At 52.1% G+C, this 22,938-nt stretch overlaps 1 protein-coding gene across 2 annotated transcripts; it reads right to left on the minus strand.

Annotated features, from left to right (window-relative positions):
• Positions 1-969: 969 nt before the first annotated feature.
• Positions 970-19,997, minus strand: L3MBTL2 (L3MBTL histone methyl-lysine binding protein 2). Of its 2 annotated transcripts, none has more exons than XM_046646403.1 (17): positions 19,913-19,997; positions 17,843-18,083; positions 16,158-16,291; positions 13,613-13,736; positions 12,683-12,762; positions 10,944-11,061; positions 10,359-10,493; positions 9,978-10,066; positions 7,120-7,351; positions 6,608-6,684; positions 6,316-6,420; positions 5,462-5,609; positions 5,024-5,106; positions 4,438-4,672; positions 3,883-3,948; positions 2,814-2,930; positions 970-2,347 (listed from the first exon to the last, which is right to left on the minus strand). In XM_046646403.1, the coding sequence occupies exons 1-17, from the start codon at positions 19,934-19,936 to the stop codon at positions 2,235-2,237; spliced, it is 2,121 nt and encodes a 706-aa protein (XP_046502359.1). In that variant the 5' UTR covers positions 19,937-19,997; the 3' UTR covers positions 970-2,234. The 2 variants fall into 2 exon arrangements, 1 of the variants encoding a protein (XP_046502359.1); XR_006886157.1 differs by lacking the exon at positions 970-2,347 and adding an exon at positions 4,185-4,240 and having other exon boundaries at positions 2,867-2,930.
• Positions 19,998-22,938: the final 2,941 nt, after the last annotated feature.

A 22,938-nucleotide genomic window follows, 5' to 3' on the forward strand; every position in this document is an offset into this window, starting at 1 on the left:
ACCCTTTCTGAGATAATGTTCCTCCAAAAATGCCAGCCCTGGAGTTCTGGGTTTTTCTTTTTTCTTTTGATGAAAGTGGCAGTTTCCTTCCAGGAACACAAAGGAATTGAAAGGTAAGGACCCTGAGCCCTCCCAGAGTGTTCTGGGCTGGGGTGCTCAGCTTGCTGACTCACGAGGCTGAGCCACCAGCGCCTCACTCTCCTTTGAGGTCACAACCTCTAGTTTGGTGTCTGGCACGTGGAAGGTGCTTAGTAAATAACGCTGAGTGAGTCAGTGAATGAGTACTGGCGGTCATTTGGCAGATCAACCTGGGCTTAGTCCCACTGCTGTCATTTAACAGTCGTAAACTTGAGCAACTAAGATACTAAATCTTAACAAGCTTTTCTTTTCCTTGTCTGTAAAATGAGGTGCACACGTACTCACAGGGATACTGTGGAGACGAAATAGGATGTGTAAACGTGTGAGCTAGTGCCTGGCATACGGCGCTGTCAGAGGCAGTTCCCTTGCTTCCCCGCCCCTCGAGCAGAGCTGAGGATCTAGAGTCGGGGACAGTAAAGGTGCGAGGTGCAGGGGCTTCAAGTGTGTGCTTTGGTGTAGTCCACGCCAGGAGCCCCTGCAGGTCATCAAGCAGTGGGAGCAGGGAGTGAAAGGGGTCCTCGTGGATGTTCCCCAGCCAGCAGCCCCACTGCTGAGACTGTGACTTAGTTCCTTCCAGGGGCAACTGAGGCACAAGGTTCATTCTGTGCCTTGAGTAAAAACATCCCAGAACTCAACCCTCCCATCTGTGACACATCAAATTGGCCTTTAGTTCCCAGCAACACAACAGCTATGTACACTTCCACATCACACACACTCACTGGGGCCAACTTCTTGCCAGGCCCGAGGGGCAGACGACCCGGGCTCGGATTTTGAACTCAGGGTCTTGGGGGGAGGAAACGGCAGAAACATAAAAGATAATACAGCATGTGGTTGCTATGGAGACAGGGCGCTCAGATGACAGGCGACATTTATTCTTTATTGTTCTGCACACACCTTCACATTGCATTCACTTAACCTTCATAATTGATACTATGAGGTGGCCTATCAGAATACACTCTGCTGTAAGGAACAGAAATATGACAAACTGAACTTCAGCAAGGGGGGGATTTAATTGTCTCAGACAAGAAGTCTGGGGAGCCAGTCCAGGGCTGGAAGGGCAGCTAAACCTGTCTTCCACCTCTGCCATCCGGATGCTGGGGCTTCTGTGCCCAAAGCACCTGTACGCATGGCTTCTTCATTCAGGAGGGAACTAAAGGCCAAAGTGCAAGAGTCCAGTTTTCCCAGAAGCTCTTCAGCCAGAACTGGATCCCTTAACTGCAAGGGCAGCCAGGACAATGCACTGGTTTAACCAGGCACGTCACCCTCAGCAGAAGCAGGGCTCCATGAGCAGGCCACGGTCCTCCCCTGGGGGCTCACTGACCCGTCACTGCTCAAGTCTGGGGTGGGGTGTGTGTGTAATGGTGGGGAGAGGCACGGCCCCTGTCCTGAGACCTGCCTCTATCCTCGGTCTTCACTGTCATCCAAACCCAGTCACTTCTTGGAGAATTCAGGCTGCACCAACAGGCTGCTGTCTGGGCCTCGTTTCTGCACCATGTGAGGCTGCCTAGTGCCTTTAGCAAAGGAGATAGGATCAAGTTCTCTCTGAACCAGCTGGAAATCGACTCCCCTTGGGCTTGTTGCTCCATCTTTGGGATGACACCAAACAGCCCAGGCCCTGCACAAACCCAGTCAGCACCCCGTCCAGCAAGCATAGGTGACTATCTCCCCCTCAAGAGAGCTGCTCCGGGCCTTTAGATGACTTGCTTGGGCATGCGCACGCACACACACTTCACTCACTGTCTTCCAGTGTGACTAGGGGGCAGCCCGCCACCCCTGGCAATTGAGGGATATGGTGGGTGCAGAGGAGGATACCGTAAGGGAGCGCTCTGGGAATTCTAGCTGGAGAGGCAGTTGCTCAGACAGGTTTGGGGGCCTCAGGCAGCCCCAGTCACGTAGGCCTTGCCACAGAGGAGGGCAGAGGCAACAGGGCAGGTCAAAGGAGCCCCCAGCTGCTCCCTCAGTGCCCAGCCCTCACCCTCGCGGCACCAGGCAGAGTCTATGCAAAAAGGCTCAGGCTCCAAGGTAAAGTGGGGTGGGGGCAAGAGAGGGGCCTGGGCTGGCTTCCAGCTAGGTGGCCAGCTGGCAGTGGGGAAGGCTTAGTCGTCTGTCTCCTGTTTGATGTTCTTGATGGGAACAGGCAGCTCTGGACTGGGGGCCTTGTCAGGCGTGGCCATGTCAAGGTGCTCCTCCTTCACACGCACAGCAATGACTAGAGGAGGAGGTGGGCAGGGAGAACAGAGTGAGTGGCTGTGTAACACTGGGACGGACAGGGGCTCAGGATCTAGGGAAGGGCTCTGGCTTCTTACAGGTGGGGGCACTCAGGATGTGGCAGGGAGAGCCCTGTCCCCGTCTGTGGGGGCAGACAGCAGAGAAGGTCCAGGGCCCTGTCACACCCCAGCCAGGCAGGCTGTGCCAGAGTCACTGGCACCTGCCTCTCTGCCGCCCACTCTGCCAAGCACGTGAGGTGGGGGCAGAGATGGAGAGGGCCCGGCAAGAGATGCTCGGCTCTATTCAGAGCTGGGGTGGATGTTTGGGAAGCTCTCCAGGCCCGGTTGTCCGAGAAGGACTGCTTGGTGCCCAGAAAACTCTCTTTAAACTTCTCTACTCTTCTGTGCCCAGGTGGGGAAGGAGAGGGGCCGCCTCTGAGCACTGCCTCGACCCTAGAAGGCTCTTACTCTCATCAGGAACGGGCTCTGACGAGATCTTCTCTGCAGCCGGCAGGTCATCCTCCAGCAGGGGCTTCTTGGACCCCTGTCTGAGGGGCCGGGTCTTGGTGGGTGGTATTCTTTTCCCTTTGAATAAAAACAGAATTAAACCAGCATAGGGTTGTATCCATGTGAGGTTCAAAGGCTGGATCTCATCCAGCAGAGGGGAAGGTGCCAACTGGAGGACCAGAAGGCCTGAACTCTGACTTCTGCTCTCAGGGCAGTGTGCCTGAGGCTCAGAGAGGTTCTCTCCAATAGCGGATTAATGCCACGTCCCCCACATGGCTGTTGTCCTTCCCTTCTCCAATCCTTTCTTCTTTCACCTGTAAAGCGTGCCTTTCCCAGCCTCGTGTTTTGAACAGCACAGGGGCCTCCCACTTGATCAACTCATATCCTCACAGGATCTTGATCTTCCCCAGGGACTGCATGCATTTCCTCTTTGTCCCTGTTTTGGGACATCCTCTTCTCTGGGTGGTGCCACGTCGTGGAGACCACCTCACTACCAGAGGCCTGCAGCTCTGGAGGATGGCTGTGCCCCCTCCAATCCCTGCCCCCTCCACCCTGCTGCCTGAGCTGAGGCCACACTGAGCTTAGCACCTATTGAGAGGGGGGCCCCGCCTAGGGACATGACACAGAAGCTTGGTGGCTGCCCTTGCTCCCACCCCTCAGGGGGTCATGAAGGAAGAAGGACAGCCTTGGGGAGCAGCTTCCATTCCTCCCAGCCTTTTCACTTTCAAACACGGCAGCTGCGCACTGCTGAGGAAGCCATGCCGATTTCTGACCACGGGGCAGCAGGGATGCGGTCCCTCCCCTCTCAGTTACAATCTTGTCTCTTTTCCTTAGCATTCTGACTATCGCCAGAGACTGAAGACTGCCTGTTTATGCTCTGGGTCCCTGAATACTCAGGGTGACAGGCCCATGGGGCCAAAGGGCGAGGGAGAGGAGATGGAGGGACCATGAAGAGCACCACCTAAGTGGCAACTCCCCCCTCCGCTCCCAGGTCCCCACTAGCCCAGGGCTGCTTTAAAGCATCACTTACTTTTCTTCCCGAACTGTTTCTTTTTCTTCTTCGTGGCCTCTTTGGCCTTCAGAGGTGTGGTCGGCTCTGTTGTTCAAAGACAAGGGCAGGAGGTGAGAAGAGTTGAGAGAAGACATGGGGTGCAGGCACATCCCGAGACCCCTGACCGCCCCTCACTAGCCTCCCTTACAGGACATCCCAAGAAGGAAATCCAAAGTTGGGCAGTGAGAACCAGGGGTGGGTGAGGGGAGGGACTGGAGAACGGCTGTCCCTTCTGCCCACCCTCGTCACCAGGGCTGCTCAGAGGGACCTGGATAGTTTACCTGGGTGCACAAGGGCACGAGCATATGACAGAGTGGGCAAGGTCAAGGAAGGAGCTCTGCAGGCCAGAGGGAGAGGGAGACAGAGAAGTCAGGAGCGGGAGGAGGGGAGACAAGGGCCACGCTACTCAGAGGTGGCCCAGGAGACTTCTCGATCTCATGCCAAAGAATGAGGTGGGCATGGGGCAGGGGAGTGGTCGGCAGGAAGGAAAAAGGAAGAAAGTCAAGAGCCCCTTAGGGCCGCAAGAGCCCAGACCTGCAGCCACGGGTGGCTGGAGCTGGTAGCCGGTGAGCTCACACCAGCCGACGGGGTAGATGTCCGGGGACTCACAGTCCACCCACTGGTCATACTCGCTGTCCCAGCCATCGAAGTGGATGCTGAGGAGCCGATGCACCACCCGCTTCACTGTGGCCACGCAGATGAGCCGGGGCTCCATCAGGTCCACGGCCTCCAGCTTCATGCCCACCTTGAAGCCGTGGTTGGGGCAGTCCTGGTGAGGGGGAAGAAGGCAGTGACTAACCCAGCCAGCTCCCTGCCGGGGTCGGGGTGGGGGGCGGCGCAGAACTGGACGGAGGGAGTGGGGCTGAGTGCCCTCAGGGGAAAGTTCCTCTGACCAATGACCCCACTGCACTTTCTTCCCATGCCCCAGCCCCTCTGGGAAAGGGACCGGCTACACTGCTCAGCACAGTGCCCATGTCACAGCTGGGACTTCTCCCCCCCAGTGGCCGATCTCAGCAGTAGAGACTCACGAAAAGAGAAGGGGTTGGAACTGCCACCCCTGGCAGTGAGCAGGGCCAGTCCTGAGGCCGCCCCCAGCCCCTTGCATCCTGGGTCTCCTCACCATGTTAAAGAGTCTCGATGGAGCCGCTTTTGACTTGGTCTTCTCCAAGTAGGTCTCCCAGTTGAAAGTGTGTGGCTCGTGGCCTGGAGGAACAGAAAGCACAGGTGTGGAGGGAGAGGCGGGTGAGCGGGAGGGAGTCCAGAAAAGGAGCGCACTGCCAAAGGGGCGCCTGGAGCTTGCGCAGGACCCAGCCTGGGGACTCCCCAGCAGCTGCCTTCTCTTCTCCCCAGGCTGTTGCCTGCTCCAGGACCCTGGTCCTGTTGTACAGGTTGTTCAATGCCCAAAGGGACCAAATCACACACCAGCTAGTGGTCCCCTTGGATGGCTCTGTCACCTCTCCTATCCACCCTGAGACTCTGAGCTCCAGGGGTCTGGCTTGGTCAGGACTCTGGGTTTATGGCCTTACCCTGTCCCTTCCAACTGCAAGGCCAGTCTTACCTTTTGGGGGAGTGAGCTCAATGTCGTTCTTTTGGCAGAAGGTGGCTGGGAAGATGGCGTGGGAGGAGGCATGGTAACAGAACCAGTCTGAGCCATCTGTGGAGGGGCCCCCATCCACACAGATCATCAGGTAGCCATCCAGCAGAACCTAGGGGGTGGGGGTGGGGGGGGGCAGGGCACACAGAGAACATGGTAGCATGAACTTTACCCCTTATCCCAGGGTAAGGTGGCCACGGTGGGGACGCGAGGCTGGTGGATCCAAATGGAGCTAGATCCCAGCCTTCCCTGAGTTTCTGCTTCAGAGCACTCAGCACTCCTGTGACCTGCACCTGCGAGATTACTGCCGTCCTCACTAGACAGCAAACGCCATGCCAGCAGGGACTGCATCTGTCTTTTTGCCACAGTATTCTCAGTGGGGAGCACAAAGGCCCAGCCTGGAGATTTGTTAAAGGGGCAAATCAGCATGTCCCCCAGGAGGGCCGAGGGGCGGGCATTTGTTCCTCAGGCTGCAGCAATAATGGAGGCGGCTGTGGCTCTCAGCTAGGCCAGCACTCAAAAGAGATGGCATGTGGCAGTGGGAAGGCCCACAGTCAGGTGACAGGGCAGGGCCTACAACTGACCCAGGACCAGGCTCAGGCCAGGTACTCAAAAAAAACCTGTCCAACTCGTCTCGGACCTGGACATAAAAGCAGATTCTGAGCAAGAAGCAGATAAGTCCCCTACTCACAAAAATCAGGTACCCCGGGAGCAACCCTTGCTCGGCAGGTGGGAAGGACGTGGAGTCCAGAGCTCTGTGCCCTCTCCGTCCCCTCAGACAGCCATATTGGCAGCTGTAGGGCCAGCCCCAGGCTCACCTTGCAGATGGTTGCCACGCAGATGTTGCCCAGATTCAGGGGATCAATGGCCTCCAGTTTCATCCCCTCCTCAAACCAACCGCCTTCCGTGTAGACAGCTCGAACCTTAAAGGAACGGGGCAGTTGGGGCATCGCTAGGCCGGCCCTGGGGAAGCCAGGGAGAAGGAGGCCTCACCTGCTGTAGGCCTGGGAAGGAAACGGGGAAGGAAAGGGACATCCCGGGAAGAGCCAGGGTCCTCAAGCCTGGAATGGCCCTACGGCCGAGGGGAACGTGCCCAGGGGTGTGCCTCACCTTCTTGAACAGGTAAGGAACAGCATCACAGTAGATTTTCCGGAAGGTTGGATGGTGGGCCATGTCACTGCGCCTCTCTTTTGGGGAGATGGCAGAAGGAGTGAGGAAGAGAAGGGTGTTGAGGTTGCTAACAGGGCCATCACCACGCCTCCCTCAGAAATGTGGGGGCTGGCCTGCTCTAATCTGTATCGCAGCACCACCCCCAGCCCCCACCTAAACTAGCAGACAGAAGACATCAGGAGCTCTTCAACCCTTGAGACCCAGACTCTTCCCACATGACAAGGGAGAGGATGGAGCCTGTAGCCTCTGGATTCAAATTGATTTTACCACTTACAAGCTGAGTGACCTTGGTCAAGTCACTCAACCTCTCTGGACCTCAGTATTGTCATCTGCAGGGCAGAGATGATCATCACTCTACCACACAGCATTGTTGTGGGGTGTAGAGAAGGTGCTGTCACGCACGCCTTGGGGCAGCAGAGCCTGGGGTCACACTGGCCTGGGGCTCTGCTCACCTGACAGCTTGATGCCATGGCCGACACGCCGTGACCAACCCACTGGGTGGATCAGGGGGCTCCACATATGGCACCAGAAGTCATCGTCACTGTCACCATCTTCATAGAGGAGCCGCAGGCGACCCCCGATTACTGTGTCCACTACGGCCATGCGGGTCCGTGACACCTGGGACTTGTCGACCACCTCTAACCGCATGCCCTGCCGAAAGGGGTACTTCATGCTCTCCACCATCTGCAGCGACATCAGAACATAGGCCTGTTGTGGTCATGAGGACCCTCCACCCACATTCTTGTTCTGTCTCTCAAAAGTAACCAGAGGACAGGGAAGGTGGGGTGGAAGTACCCCAAACACTTAAGTCAGGAAGCAGGCAGATGAGCCCTCCTATCCTAACAGGTTCCACCCTGGTCCCCGATTCTCCAGGATGATACTGAGGGACAGTGCATAGCCTACAGCGTGTGCGCCAAAATGCCAGATAGGCAATAGGATGGGAATCACAAACCCACTTCAGACTAAGGAAACAGGTGCCCTGGAGAGGTCAAGTGACTTGCCCAGAGTCACACAGATGCACTGGCGCCAGAGCTGAGCCTCAAACCTGGTCCCGGTGTCTAACCCTGTGCTCTTTCAGGGATCTGCACTCTGATCCCACAGGTACCCCACACTCCCCTCTACCTCTCAGCCCCCTGCCGATGGCACACAGAAGCCTCGTGTCCAGAGAACTGAGTCCCCTTGTGCCTCCATAAGCCGAATTCCAGCTCTGACCCTGCTGGGCTGCAGCTCAGAACGGCTCTCATATCACCTCAGTAGCAAAGCCTGCACCCTCTGACCCAGCAAGGGCCAGTGACCAAGATGACCGCAAGCTGCTCTAGAGCCCCGACAGTGGGGCATGGGTGAGGGGGTGGGAGATTCCTTTTGTTTGCTGTGCCATCGGTGCCATCTCGCCTGGGTAGGGGAATGGGTATGGCCAGCTCTGCACAGCTTTTCTAGCCCCAGGGCACTGCTGGTTCAGGGGGAACCAGCCCCAGCCTGGGCATGGTGGGGATTGAGCAGTGCCATTTCAAATCCCACCAGAGGGGAGTCTGAGGTCACAACGCAGCCACCGGGAAAAGGTGACACAGAGTCCTACAGCACAGGCCCTCCAGCCCTCAGCTCAAGGGCTGGAGCACACCTGACACCGACTGCCTGGCTGGTGCCTTCCCACCTAGCCTCTCCTGTCACCCTCCTTTCCTGTGCACCCAGCGGCACAGCCCCAACCCAACACTACTTCGCTGCCCTCGGCTGTCCCGGCCACCTGTGGGAACGGGAGCTCTGTAAGGGCAGAAGGGAGGTTCGCCTTGATTCGCTTCTACATTCTCAGCTACAAGCACGGAACTAGGCACAGTTAGTGCTCACTTAATGTTTCTTCTCGACTAACAGGCAAATGTCTACACACCTGCCCTGGGCGGATGGGTCACTCACGCAAACATTTTACTAAGCACTTATGACAATGCCGGCGTCAAAGGGCACGTCTGGATTGGCGCTTCCTCCCCCCCCCCCCCCCCCCCCCGGAGCCTGCACACCCCCATCTTCGGGGGCAGCCGCTTTTGTATTGCCTCCAGCGCGCACCACAGGACTGGCTACCTGACCGCGAGTCAGCGGGTGCTTGCCGGTGGGTCCACAGGGAGCCCTGCTCTGCCACCCAGAATCAAGCTCCTATTAATTAAAGCAGAAAGGAGGCCACCTCGATACCCCTAGTCGCCTGCACCACCCACAGTCATCTGCCTCATCTTAAGACTAGGGCCAGCTGAGAGAGAGGGAATGATCATCGTCAGTCGCCCTATCTGCCAACTGTGTGAGGCACAATGGGAAACACAGGAGAAAAAGCTTGCAGTTTTGATGGAAAGAGAACATGAAAAGATAATTAACAACATATAGGGAGATAAACAGCAAATGAGTAGCACCCAGCGAGTTCAAATAAGGGAAAAATCAATTCTACTTTAAGGAAAAAAAGCCAGAGAATGTGTCCTTGAGGTGCTTGGAACCATTCCTTGTTGAAGGCCTTTTCCGGCATCTGGTGCCTTAGGTGACAGGGCCCCAACTCCCACTCCATCCTTGTTTTCCACTGCTGGCTTCCAGGCCACCCACACCCTAGCCGTCAAGGTTGAGTTCAAATGCCATTCTCTCCAGAAGCCTTCCTCAATGCCTGCCTCCTGAGGCCACAAGGCCTGTTCAGTTTCGTGTCATGTCAGCATCTGCCCTGCACTCCCTCGCTCACTGCTGTGACACTTACCCAGGGCAACATGGGACCCACACCCATGAGCGGCTGGGTCAGGGGACCTCAGGCGCGGCCAGGCCCTGTGTGAGCAAGCCCCACACTGAGGGTCTGGCATACAGAGGTGGGAGGGACTAGGTCTTTGCTTGCACCCTGTGACCCCTCTGAATTTGTACCACGTGCATGATGTTTTAAGTTAAACGAAATGATTTTAAGTAAAATTAAATGCCACACAGATGATTCTGAGGCACATCCCTGGGGTCAGAACCAAGGCTATTTTATAATTACTCAGATGCATGACTTCCTTTCCTCTGCCAGACTGGGGAGTCTTGGATGGCAGGGTCTGTATTTCCTACAGTGCCTTGTTTACAACAAGTGCTTAAGAAAATCTGTTGAATGGACGCTCCTGAAAAATGCTGTGAGCACAGGTCAGGGTCTGGAAGAGCAAATGGCTGGATCAAAGAGTCTGGGTGGAGAGGAGGAGCCGCTAAATTAGCAAGCAAGGGAGTCTTAGAAAAAATACTCCAATGAGTAGCACAAAGGATAGATAAAATGGGAGAGGGGCAGGAAGGAGGTCAGTTAGGAGACCCAAAGGGCTCACTGCCAGACCTTGATATGGAAATCCACGGGGAGCGTCCTGGAGCCTACCAACCGTTTCATGAGGTAGCCCTTCCAGTCAGTGAACTTGGCGTGGATGGCTGTGGAGAGACAAGCAGATTACACAGACTGACAACACTCCCACCAACAGGGGGGCAGAGGCCCCCAGAGATCAGCAGAGGGGACTAAACAACTTATATCTGCCTGAGCAGGCCAGCAATCATCTCATCTTATAAAATTGGGCTGCACAACTTGGATCTGCCTCTGGGTCAGGGGAGAACAGGAAGCAAGGAGGCAAGTGGGTTCTGTTCTGGTCTAACCTAAGACAGAGGACTCCCCCTTCTACCAAAGGCCCTGCACGAACCAAGACAGAGAACTGTCTCGTCAACTCACTCCGTGGGGGCACCAGGATCTTGCTGTTGATGGCACACCAGCCAATGGGGTGGACATCCACGGTTCCCAGGTTGCACCAGAAGTCATGGCTGGCATCATTTTCAAAGCCTTCGTACCGTAGCAGCACCCGGTACCCTGAAAGAAGGGAAAGGGCACCAGGAGGGAGAGTGGGACAGGGAAAGGTATATTCTCAGGCCTTCCCTCTTCTCCAGCCTACACCGGACTCTCCGTGGCCTATTCCAAGAATTCCTTCCAGGCAAGCTGAGTCCCTGTTGTCCACCACAGTCAGAGCCAAAACAGGCCCATGCCACTTACTTGGAAAGCAATATGGCATAGTGGTGAGAATTTTCTATCGCCCGATCATCCCTGGAATAAACTTAAAAAATGCGAGTTTCCAAACTTGCCAAGCTCTGAGGTCCCCTCTAAGGTAGGGAAGGGAGGAGAATCCCAAGAAGAGAGGCAGAAACTCCAGTGGGTGGGTTTTTTATTTGTTTTGTGAAGCCAATTTCTGCCTACAACACTGCCCACCCATCTGGAGATATCACTCTCCAGACCCTGACCCCGCTTGGCCAATGGAACACCCACCTGCTGCCTGGATGACAGAGGCGATCCAGTACACCCTGCTGGGGAGCACAGCGTCACTGTTGAGCACCTCCACCTTCATCCCCTTCATCACATCCTCCCACTGGTCATAGAGAGGGACCTGTGTGGGGATGAGAGCATTCAAGGAGGGACAGTGAGCTGCCTGGACAGGCAGGAAAGACTGGCTGCCTCACGAGTCGTTGCTTCCTTCTCCCCTACACCTCAGCTTTTCACATCACTCATTGTGTGCAAAAAGCCAGGCACGGAACTAGGGATAAAGAGATGAGTAAGATGTGTCCAGTGTCCTTAAAGAGCTGGGTCAGGAAATGGAGGGGTGGTGGGCGGGGGGTGATGGTCTGAGATCCAGAGTCGGACAGCCCCGAGTGCTAATCTTTACAGGAGCAGCTCCTAGCTGTATCATCTTGGGCACATCACACCTGTGCCAGCCTAACACTTTCTAGAGCTCACTGCATGCCAGGCACTGTCTCCGGCACAAGTATCACCTCTCAACTGTCACTCAAACCCGGGCCTTGAGGCTCATGACTCCTTCGTCTCTCAGCTACTACCATGCCAGCTCTCACAGAGGTGTTTAACCACACACTATTTCTGGCACATTCTTTCTTCACCTCTCCAACTGGTCTTCTCCTCCTGTTAAATGTGCCCTGTCTGCAATGGACTGCTGTCAGTTGCCTTCCCAATATCTAATCCTCATGTTGCTGCCAAGAATACCTTGAATCTCCTTTGGGTAAACTGACCATTTTTTCATTCTCAGCCCTGGCTTAAGCCAGTCGGGGTATCCCATTCCATCTCCCTGGCCACAGAGATGGGGTTCATCACAGAACCTAGAAATGATTATGCTACCCAGGCACAAAGAGGTGGGCTTTTTACAGCGCATATTGGATGAGATATGTTAAGTGCAAGTATGATGTAACTGCCCTGCAATGAAAATGCCAGGACGGCTAGAGAATTCAGGGCAAAGGAGCTTTCCCCACTAGGAGACAGGTGCGTTTTCACTGGTAACTCAGAGAGGAGAGGAGTCAGCGAGTCAAGCTGCTGGAGCGCCAACTCTTCATTGTTCAGGACACTCCTCCAAGCTCAGCAGCAGTTCAGAGAGAGGTGAGGAAGTGGGTTGACTCTGGTGAGAAGACTCCAAGAGTAAAAGGGCCTCCTCCTGGATTTCCTGGGGTTTAGGAAATCAGCTTGAAAGACAAAAAAAGAGTGCTGCTCTCAGCTTCTCTCCTGGCCTGCGGCCTACCACAGGCCACGGATGCTGCATGTTGAGTTCCACTCCAAGCCCAGCCCTCCAAGGCTCACCCTCCTGGTGCTTCTCAATGATAGGGGCCAGGGAGGACCAAGGGGCCCAGGGCAGTTCAGAAGCACCAAGCTTTCAATGGGAAAACACCAAAAATTGGATGAAAAGAGAAAAAGATTTCCGAGTTGGCTCTTAGGCATCAACTAGCACAAAGTTCCATCAAGTAAATAAGCAAAGTGGGGGCCTCAGAGGGGAAGCACTGTACCAGAAGCCCTCAATGAGGATTTGTTGGAGGCCTTTTTGAAAAGCAGTGGGCAGGAAGGTAAACTGGAACAAATGGCAAAGCTGGGCTCTGACCACCCAGGCCTCACCACTGTTCTTCCCCCAGTGCCAACGTCCAGCCTGGAACAGTGCTCATGACGCAGCTGGGTGAGACGGGGGCGAGCACCGGGGCTCCCTGCTCTCCCTCCCTCATCTCCAGGGCACTCACGTGTTTAAAACAGCTCACAGGAGCAGCCTTGTAACTGTGATCCTTCAGGAACTTCCCCCAGTCAAAGCCCAAGACCAGCGCTGTGGAGCAGAAAGAGGAAGAGAGTTGAGGAGAACTGAGGCTGGGCGCTCAAGCAGCAGCCACTCCAGGAACCTGGCCCTTGCAGAGCCTGTAGAAGTAGGTCCTTCTCCCACCCCAGCAGCAACCTTGATCCCAAGTCCACAGGAGGCCACTTCTCCTCAGCAGCCCTGTACCTGCCCCACCAGTGGCCATCAGGATGGGGGAGGACCTTATTCAAAGGCCGCAGACTCTCAGGAGGCAAGGAGACATTCAGAAGGAAATGTCTGACCTTTCTTTCCCCAGAGAAGGAAGGAAATTCAAAGACCCTTGGGTTTAAATTCCTCAGACGTCCCCCAGCTTCTCATTGGCCACAGCCAGTCTAAACGGCTGGGAGGTACACACACCTAGGCCCCTCCAACCCTCAACCCTCATGCCTGTGGAGCTCCAGTTCTGTGGGAAACACAGACCATCTAGAGCAGAGCTGCTCCGTGCCTACATTTAATTTGCTACACACACTCAGAAAGAAAGTTTCCTCTCCTTATCCCATGACCCCTCTCTCCACCCCTCTTCAGGCCAGATCTGGGTCTCCAGGGGAAAAAAGCCATAGGGCTAAAAGCAATGCAAAACAAAAGCAGCCAATTCTTGGCTTTTAAGACATCAAGGGTAGGGCAATTTAAGGGCGACTGAAGGAATTTTCTGGGGTAATTTCCACAATACCTACCAGGTGAGGAGGATGCACTCCTCAGTAAGCCTGCGCCAGGCACTTCCTAGCTGGTCACCTTTTCCATTCCCGGCTCCTAGGGAGGGCCACCCCAGTCCTGGCACCCCTGCCCCCAGCACTTCCTGAGCACCAGTCCTCTGCTGTCTTACCATCTTGCCCTGTCGGTGTCCCATCTGCTAGCTGTCCCGTCCCCTGAGAGTGGAGGAAGGCTCCAATTTTGGCAGACCAGGCGGCCTTGTGCAGGACCTTGGCTTTCTTGGTTGGTGGTTTTCCCTGGAGGGAGGAGGAGAGGACGGGTATAGCCTAACGGTTAAGAACACGGATCTGGATTTGGACTGCCTGGTTTATCCAGGCATTGGTTCAGTTAATCTCCTTGGGGCCTCACTTTCTTCATTTGTAAACCAAGATGATAAAAACAACAGTGCTTAGCTCAGAAAGGGGAGAAGGGATGGGAGTTACTGAATTGTGCCCTGCATTCAGTAGTGCTCAGCTAGTGTCCAGCTGGGGGGATGGGGGTGGGGGGGCAAACAGGGAGGGACACAAGTCCTATCTTTTAAGCTGTCGCTTCCTCCAGGAACCTCTTCCTAGTGGCTTCAACTCAGCCATCTCCTTCCTCCGGTGCTCCTACAGATTTATGGCAGAGTGGGCTTCAGAGGGTCCATGAGCTGAATCAGGAGGCAATATTTTGTACACACATGAATGTTCTGGATAGGGTCCCTGGCTTTCATCAGGTGCTCAAAGGGGTTGTCCCCCAAAGTGAAAGCCACTGATCTGGTCTGTAGTTTGTGATGTAAGCACTGATCAGAAAGGCTCAGAGAACTTACTAAAGAGATCAGTAAAGTAGAAACTTGGGTTTAATCCCACGCAGACCTGGGGTCTGATCCCTGCTCTCCAATTTTATTTGTGTGTCTTTGTAAGTTACTAACAATTTTTGAGCCTTTAAAATAGGAATTTTTTAAAATTCATTTTTTAGACATCATTGGTTGGACTGAGAGTGCCAAGTCCTTAGCAAGTACCCCCAAACTGTAGCTATTAACAATATTATTATTAGCTCACTGAGGAGAGGAAGTTTTCTATGCCCTGACTAAAATCCACAGAATGAGGGAAACAGCAGTAATTGTCCCACAGAGGGGAGAGAGAAAATGGATGAAGCACTAAGCAAAAGAGCTGGCACGACAAAACTTCAATTGATAAAAAAGAGACAAGACCAAATTGGAGTCACTTGTGCTAAGCCCCATGTCAGCAAACCAGGACTTAATCGCTAACCTAACAGCAGTTTCAACCTCTCCCAGGAACGCAACCTCAAACAAGTAAATCTGTTACTTCCTGGTCGGCACCAGTGAGGTAACCCACCTGCTGGATCCCATCTGTCCCCCAAAGAAAGATGAGGTAATCTGCTCTTTCCTTGTCCCTGACCTCTTCTGCCCATAAAATCTCCCATCTTGTTCAGCTCTTTGGTGCTCCCGTCTATCTGCTAGCTGGGATGCTGTCTGATTCATGAATTGTTGAATAAAGCCAATTATTTTCAAATTTACTCAGTTTTTTTTTTTGGTTTGGTTTTTTTAACACAATAAATGTCAGAGCAGTGGGTCTTAAACTTTGCTGCACATTAGAGCCACCTGGGGAGCTCTCTAAAGACCCTATGTCCAGGCCACGCTCCATCCCAATTCAATCAGAATCTTTGGGCATAAGATCCAAGCATCAATATTTTATTTTTATTTTATTTATTTAAAGACTGGCACCTGAACTAACATCTGTTGCCAATCTTTTTCTTCTTCTTCTCCCCAAAGCCCCCCAGTACATAGTTGTGTATTCTAGTTGTGAGTGCCTCTGGTTGTGCTACGTGGGAGACCACCTCAGTGTGACCTGATGAGTGGTGCCATGTCCGCGCCCACTATCCGAACTGGCAAAACCCTGGGCCGCTGAAGTGGAGTGCGCGAACTTAACCACTCGGCCATGGGCCAGCCCAAGCATCAATATTTTAGAAACTTTCCAGGTGATGCCAATGTGCAGTCCAGTCTGAGAACCGGTGCTGGGGACCGTGGCCATAGTTACCATGCAATGACACAAGGCTAGGCACCTGAGATGAGGTTCCAGTCTCAGTTCTGCTGCTGTCTTCCTACAGAGCCACCCCTAGGCAAGTCATTCTTCCTCTCTGAACCTCAGCACATTTATCAATTAATGTGTGGGTTAGACAACACATCTCTAAGAACACTTCCATTCCTAAAAATTCTATGAATGTCAATAATTAACTAGAGGTGGTAAGACTTTCTAGGTGGCTGCCTACGACATGGAGTCAGAGACGATGCATCAACTTCCTAAACCCACTGTGGCTGGTGAACCTTGTGCCTGTTTGCCATCCTCCTTTCAGAGTATTTATAAAAGTATGGTGTGAACACCAGGGGCGTCAGACTCCCTCAAGGTTCTTGTTTAAAACTTACTGGACACATCAGACTCTGAGGGGTGAGGGTGGGGAATGGAGGGGAGGCTCCAGGAATCTGCAATTTAACAAGCTCCATAAATGGATTCCTCTGCCCTCTACGGTTTGAGAACATAAAAAATACCAGGAAATTTACAACCTCAGACAGCCAGAAGCCAGGTCCTTCCTAAGCCCTCTTGGCCCCTTGCCATCAGTAACTTGGTGTCTCAGCACCCAGGGCCCCGGGAAGGGTCTTCCAAATGACTGCCTCTCACCTGTAATCTAGCCAAGATACTGGCTTTCTTGGAGTTGGAGGAGTAGCTCCTGGAACAGGAGACACTGCAGAATCTCTTGGTCTTGGAGAAGAAGGCTTCCCTTGTACCCACGATACCACACATCTCACAGACAGCTGGGAAGAGAACTTAGCACATGACTCACCTGATACGGTCACCCCAAATCAAACAAAGTGATGGGCCCTTCAAAACCTGGGGCACTGCGTTAACCAGGTAACTCCCAGCCCCACTAAGGCTGACAGAACTGGAATAGAAGGAGGAAGTTCAGGTATGTACATCTGAACCTATTTCACCTAAAATAAGCTGCTTGGCCTCCCTTGGCTCTATGTGTCAACAGTGGGGCTAAGGAAAATCCATGAGGATGACTGGGGAAACAGGTGTGTTGGAAAGTTTGCAAAGACGAAAATGAGAAGGAAAAAGTGCTCACATCACTTAACTTCTGTGGGTCTCTTTTTTTTTTTTTTGAGGAAGATTAGCCCTGAGCTAACTACTGCCAATCCTCCTCTTTTTTGCTGAGGAAGACTGGCCCTGAGCTAACATCCATGCCCATCTTCCTCTACTTTATACGTGGGACGCCTACCACAGCATGCCTTTTGCCAAGTGGTGCCAGGTCCACACCCGGGATCTGAACCGGTGAAACCCAGGCCGCCAAGAAGGGGAACGTGCGAACTTAACCGCTGCACCACCAGGCCTACCCCTCTATGGGGCTATTTTCTTCTCATCTATAAGGAGACTGAACTAAACCAATGTTGCAACCCTGACACCATATTAGAATCACTTGGGGAGCTTTTGAAACTGCCCAAGCCTGAGATTCTAATTAACAGGTCTGTGGTGGGACGCAGGCGTCTGTAGTTTGTTAAAAGCTCCCTAGGTGATTCTAATGCACAGCTAGGCCAGAGAACCCCTGGACTAGATGGTCTTTAATCTTCTTTCTAGTTCTAAAGTTCTAAGATTCTAAGAGAATGGCTGAAGAAGAGAGAAGGGAAAAAAATAAAAAAGGAGAGAGGAAGAGAAAATAGGACGAATAGAAAGGAAGTAAGATCAACTGGCAAAGAGTTTTCTCTTCTGAAGAGTTTGGGTACCAAGCAAAAGGAGCCTCGTCAGAGACCACCTAGCCTGCCTCTTTCCACAGGCAGTCCACACACTGGAGGCCCTGACACTGGGGTCCAGCAGCTGCCCAAGCATCACATCTCTGAAGCCAACTGGCTTCCAGATGATCCATGGGGATTCTTATCTGCCCACCTCCACCCTAATCCTCTTCCTTGAGGGTCACTTTATTCTATATTTCCCTCCCCCTCACTTCCAACCCACAAGTTATTTCTTGTCCCTACCCAGATAGTAACTAGAACAAGTGTTCTATCTTCTCAACATCCAGGCTTAGAAATCTACCAGTTATTCACACAAATGTAAAAGCAACACCACATTAATGACTGGCATCTAACGTGAATACACAGTAGTCGTATGAACGAAATCACAGTTTGAAATCAGACTGCTGCAGAAGAAATGGCCCCTGGGGCTACTCGGGATGCTCTGTCTCTCTCACAGTCCTTAGACATCTGATCAAACAGCCCTTTGCACCTGGACGGCTCTGCCCACAAGGCTATACCTCCCTCTTCCTCCATAGCCTCCTGAAACCTGCCCATCTTCCGGGGACACTCTGAAGGCACCTGGCTCAGAACCACTGCCATCCAAGGAGCGGGGAGTCCCAGGGCTGAGCAAATGCAGTGGGGAGGTGGGCAGCTCCCCTGCTTCCCGATCCTCATTTTCTGCTTCACTTGACTCCTCTAGGTAGGAGCTGCTCTCACTGCCCGCACTGCTGTTATAACTTCGGAAACTGTCATAGCCACCAAAGAGCTCCAAGTCGTCATCTTCCTCTTCTTCCTCCATTGGTTCTGAAGTTGGAGTCTCCTGGTGAAAGGATGACACAAAACAGGCAGAAAGAATCACGGTTGGCTTAGCGTGTGGGGAGGGAGGCTGCAGATCTGCTACCAGCTCCCTTTCCAGTTCTTGGTCAAGTCAATACTTTTGGGCAAAGTGGCAGGCAGAATCAAATACCCCTTTTGCAAACACCAGGATCATTTCTCGTTTATACATTTCTCAACTGCAACTCAACAGAATAGCTTAACAAGACAGAAAACATGTATTAGGAATTCACTAAGCTCCTTCTGCAAATTTATAAATTATATCTTAACATGATTCAAACAGAATACAATGATATGAAAATATCCTAAGGCGCCTCTTGAAGATATTCTGGGAAAGACGTTTATTAGAAAGTCATTCTTCGTCCTTCAGCATTTATACACCAAAATAATTTCAATTCAAAAACAATTTAAGTCATAGAAAAGTTCATTTGGGACCCAGACTGCCCTAAGGAGGATTTGGGAGGCAAAAGACACAACAGTTACAGCATAGCAGTATGTACCATAGCTTTCGACTCAGCTCTGATCCTAACTAGCAGTGAGTCCTTGGACAAGTCATTTAACCTCTCTGGGCCTCAATTTTTTCATCTATCAGATAAGAAAAATATTTGGCTCACAGCATGTGAAATGTAAATGAGATGCTGTATATGGCTCTAACTGGCATGTAGGAGAAAAGGCGTGAAGAGTTTGGGTTCTAGCCCAGGGCTCAAATACCATCTCTACTGCTTATGATCTGCAGCAAGTCCATCCCTCGGTGCCTCAGTTTCTGCATCTGTAAATGAGGATAATACCACCTATTTCACAGGCTTTGGGGGATAAGTAGGGGTTAACACAGGTAAACCACTCAAAACAGTGGCCTGCACGTAGTAAGTGTGGAGTAAATGTTGGCAATTATTCCTGGTTAAAAGCCTAGGCTTTCAAACCAGATTTGCCTGGGTTTGACTCCTGTCTCTACCACTTATTAACTGTGTGATTTTATGCAAGATATTTAACCTTGCTACTCGGTTTCCTCACCAGTACAAAGGAGATAATAACAAGGCTTCCTTAGAGGATTATGAAGACTGAGATAAGATGTGTAAAGCCTGGTTCTGTTTCCAGCAGTTAGGGACAGCTCTAAACCTGTGAGCTATTATTCTTATTCACTACTTATTATTATTCTCCTTTACCCCTGTACAATTTTTGAGCTATTCCACTTTATATTTACAACTACACATGCAAATGTGCTGGAAAGGAAACCGAATTCAAATATAAGGTGACCAGAGGCCAAATGATAACGGGGTGAGTGGCTTACAGGTTGCAGCAGAGTGAGAAAAGCATAACAGCTGGAGTTTGGGAACCTGACGCTCTATCAGCTGCGTGACCTTCCTGGGAGACGCACCACCTTTCTAAGCCTCCGCCACTTTAACCATAAAACCGAAACACTAACAGGACTGTTGTGAGTTTATTGGGAGATGACGCACGTGAACGCTCCAGCCGGACTGTTCATTAAACTTTAATCTCCCTTCACTTCCCACGGCGATGTGACAGGCCTCACCATCTCTAAAGAACACGACCACGAGGCGGCTCTCATCCTCAACCCAGTTCCCCTTCCCCCAGGCCAGGGAGGCTGTTCTCCCTGAACTCCTCGCCCGACGTCGCCCCGGCAGCACGGGAGCAACAGGCAACACCAACCGCCTCTGGCCCTGCTCACGCTAACTACCTCCGTTTATCCATCCTTCCACCCTCCGCCCTCCACGCGTCGCCAAAAGGCCTAACGGGTCCACGAGCAAGGCTCTAGGGGTTCCTCTTCTCAGTCACGGTAAGTCCGCTCCCTCTCACCTCGACACCCCTGGGCTTCTCCATGAGACCGAACACAGTGTCTTCAACCGTCACCAGGTGCAGGAAGCCATATTGGCCTCGCCGCTCTTCCTGAGCGCACTCATTGGCCGTCTCCCAGAGGCACGGACCAATCACGGTGCAGGAAAGAGGAAAAGCCGGTTCCGCGCTCGCCCGCGCCCCTTCTCCCCTGTGGGGGGGGGGGGGGGGGGGGGGGGGCAGGAGAGCCGCGGGCACTTGTGGGACTTGTAGTTCCCGGGTGGGTGGGCGTGGAGCGGAGCGTTGCTATAGCGACACGAAAATCCCGGCGCTAGGGCTGGCCACGGCTCTCGCGGAAGGTTCTCCTACCTTTACGCCAACGTTTTCCCTTCGTGCCGACCCTATCCTTCATTAAACAATTATTGAGCACCTACGATGGTCAGGTACTGCTTCCAGGTTCCAGCAATAACCTCGTATTCTCCGTGATTAGAAATTTAAGGTGCCCTTGGGCCGGAATGCCTAGCAGAGAGACTTATTTCCTATTCAGGCCGACGGGAATACTCTTATGCCAGATGCTGTAAATGTCCCGCACGCTCAAAACCCTGCAGCACTCTCCATCACCATCTCCTGAATAAAACCTCGAATATGAGCCTCTCCACCTCAGCTCGTTTGGATTTCCCACAGCCTTCTTACGCGCTCTGAGTTCTAGGTGGTCTTGTAGAGCTTTGCAAACATCTCAAATCCGTAGACATCCAATCATGGGTTTTAAAGATGAGGAAACAGTGGCTCTGCGGAACTAGACACTTTCCAAGATTACGCAGGACTGGAATTTAAGATTTAATCCAAATTCTTTTCCTATGCTATGCCGTGCTCCAATAAATTACGAAATTAAATGAAGGGGCTGGCCTGGTGGCACAGCGGTTAAGTTCCCACGCTTTGCTTTAGTGGCCCAGCATTCGCTGATCCCAGGCACAGACAGACGCACCGCTTGGCAAGCCATGCTGTGGCAGGTGTCCCACATAAAATAGAGGAAGATGGGCATGGATGTTAGCTCAGGACTAGTCTTCCTCAGCAAAAAGAGAGGAGGATTGGAGGCAGATGTTAGTTCAGGGCTAATCTTGCTCAAAAAAAAAAGGAAAAAAAAATGTAAGTGGAGGCTGAATATATATTAAATATATTTCTAAATTTGAGGTTCACCACATACATGTGAAAGTCCTCCTTAATTTTTTTCTTTCCTTAAATCCCTTCTATCCCCAACCCCATATCCACCTTATCAACAAGTACCGTTGGTTCTTCTACCTCCAAAATATATTCTGTATCCCTCCACCACTACCACCCTAATACAAGCTACTGGTCCACTGCAACAGCCCTCCAACTGGTCTCCCTGTTTGGATCATCACCTTCTTTAATCCACACAGGTGATCTTTTAAAATCATAAACCAAGTCGTATTCATTCTCTTGCTTAAAACCCTTAATAGCTTCCCCTTGCACTTTGAATAAAATCCAAACACTCCATAAGACCCTGAATGACCTAACCCTGGCTTTCTCTACAACCTCTTCTTGTACCATCCTCACCACCTTTCCCTACATCCGTCCACTCTCCTCCTTCCTGTTCTTGACTGCCAAGCTTGAATTGGCCTCAGGGGCTTTGCACTTGCTGTTCAATTTGTGTGGGACATTCTTCCTGTGACTCTTCTCATGGATGGCCCTTCATTTTTCAGATTTCAGCTCAAAGTCACCTCCTCACGGACCTTATTTAAAGTAGTTGCTCCCTTTACTTACTCTGTATGCCTTTACCATTTGATAGTCTTTCATAGCACTTGTTTCTGTCTGAAATTATCTTGTTCATTTGTTTCCTTCTTTACTGCCTATCTCCCACACTGGAGTGTCAACCCCATGAGGGCAGGGCTTTAGCCTTTCTTGTTTTCTGCTGCACTTCCAGAGCCAAGAACGGAACCTAGCATACACTAGGTGCTCAGGGCTCAAAGAGCTAGACAATAAGACTTCAAGGACTGCAGCAGGCTGTTCTCGAAGGCAGAGCAGTGGATTGGGTAGCTTGCTAGTCTGACCCTTATGAACAGTTTTGTTTTACCATTAACAGGATTCCAGGCCCGGTTCCTCCGCGAGGAGAGCTAGGCTTTCTTTCTCTGCACCCTACCTTCTGCATCAAGTAAACTGGCTTACATCTCCTTCCACTTGAAAAATTCCATGATTTCAAGGTGCAATAAACAATTCAAGATTCAACATCAAGAATGATGAGCAGATGGAGTCCAGGTTTTAATTTGTAAAATGGGAATAATAGGGCCACCTCACTGGGTTGTGCAGTGCCTGCCACGCACTGGGCACAGTAAGTGGTAGTTATTACGATCCTATTAGACACTAGAGTGGCAGCACCCAGAAGAGTAAATGAGCTGGGAAGAATAACCTTCATGAGTTGCTTGATCTTTTATTAATTTTTATAAAAATGGAACCATGAATCTCACAGGCAGAGAATCTGCTCATGGCAAAGCATTTTATTCATCAAATATTTATTTAATGGCTCCTGTGCCAGGCACCGTGCTGGATTCGGAGGAAACAGGTGAACAGCTCTGTCCTCATGGAGTTTACCGCCTCCTGCAGGGAGACAGTGAAAACTTAAACATCTAGTTCCAAGCGAAAAGGAACTTGGCCATGTGCCTGATGGGGAACAGGGAAGGGAGCTCCCAGGAGGGGTGTCAGGGAAGGCCTGCTACACAGAAAACAAACATCCTTGACTTGGAGCCAGTTAGGAGAAGAGGATTGTTGAGAGAAGGGCATTCCAGGCCGAGACACAGAATTCAGGGAAGGAGGTGAATAACTCCAGCTGGCAGGAGAAAGTAATGGGAAACCCTTCGAAGGTTTTTTTTTTTTAAAGATTGGCCCTGAGCTAACAAGTGTTGCCAATCTTCTTTTTTCTCTCTCTCTTCTTCTCCCCAAAGCCCCCCAGTACATAGTTGTATATTCTATTGCAGGTCCTTCTGGTTGTGGCATGTGGGACACCGCCTCTACATGGCTTGATGAGCGGCACCATG

This window comes from Equus quagga, chromosome 19 (genome assembly GCF_021613505.1).
Source record: "Equus quagga isolate Etosha38 chromosome 19, UCLA_HA_Equagga_1.0, whole genome shotgun sequence".
Lineage (NCBI taxonomy): Eukaryota > Metazoa > Chordata > Mammalia > Perissodactyla > Equidae > Equus > Equus quagga.

What these genes read in the sequence shown, in the direction of transcription:
- L3MBTL2 (XM_046646403.1), bottom strand. Translation starts at nt 19,936, where the DNA reads ATGGAGAAGCCCAGGGGTGTCGAG. An exon ending in GACACCGACAGGGCAAGATG is followed by an intron (nt 12,763 to 13,612) that starts GTAAGACAGCAG and finishes TCTGCTCCACAG; the next exon opens with CGCTGGTCTTGGGCTTTGAC. An exon ending in AGAGCCCGTTCCTGATGAGA is followed by an intron (nt 2,348 to 2,813) that starts GTAAGAGCCTTC and finishes CTCCTCCTCTAG; the next exon opens with TCATTGCTGTGCGTGTGAAG.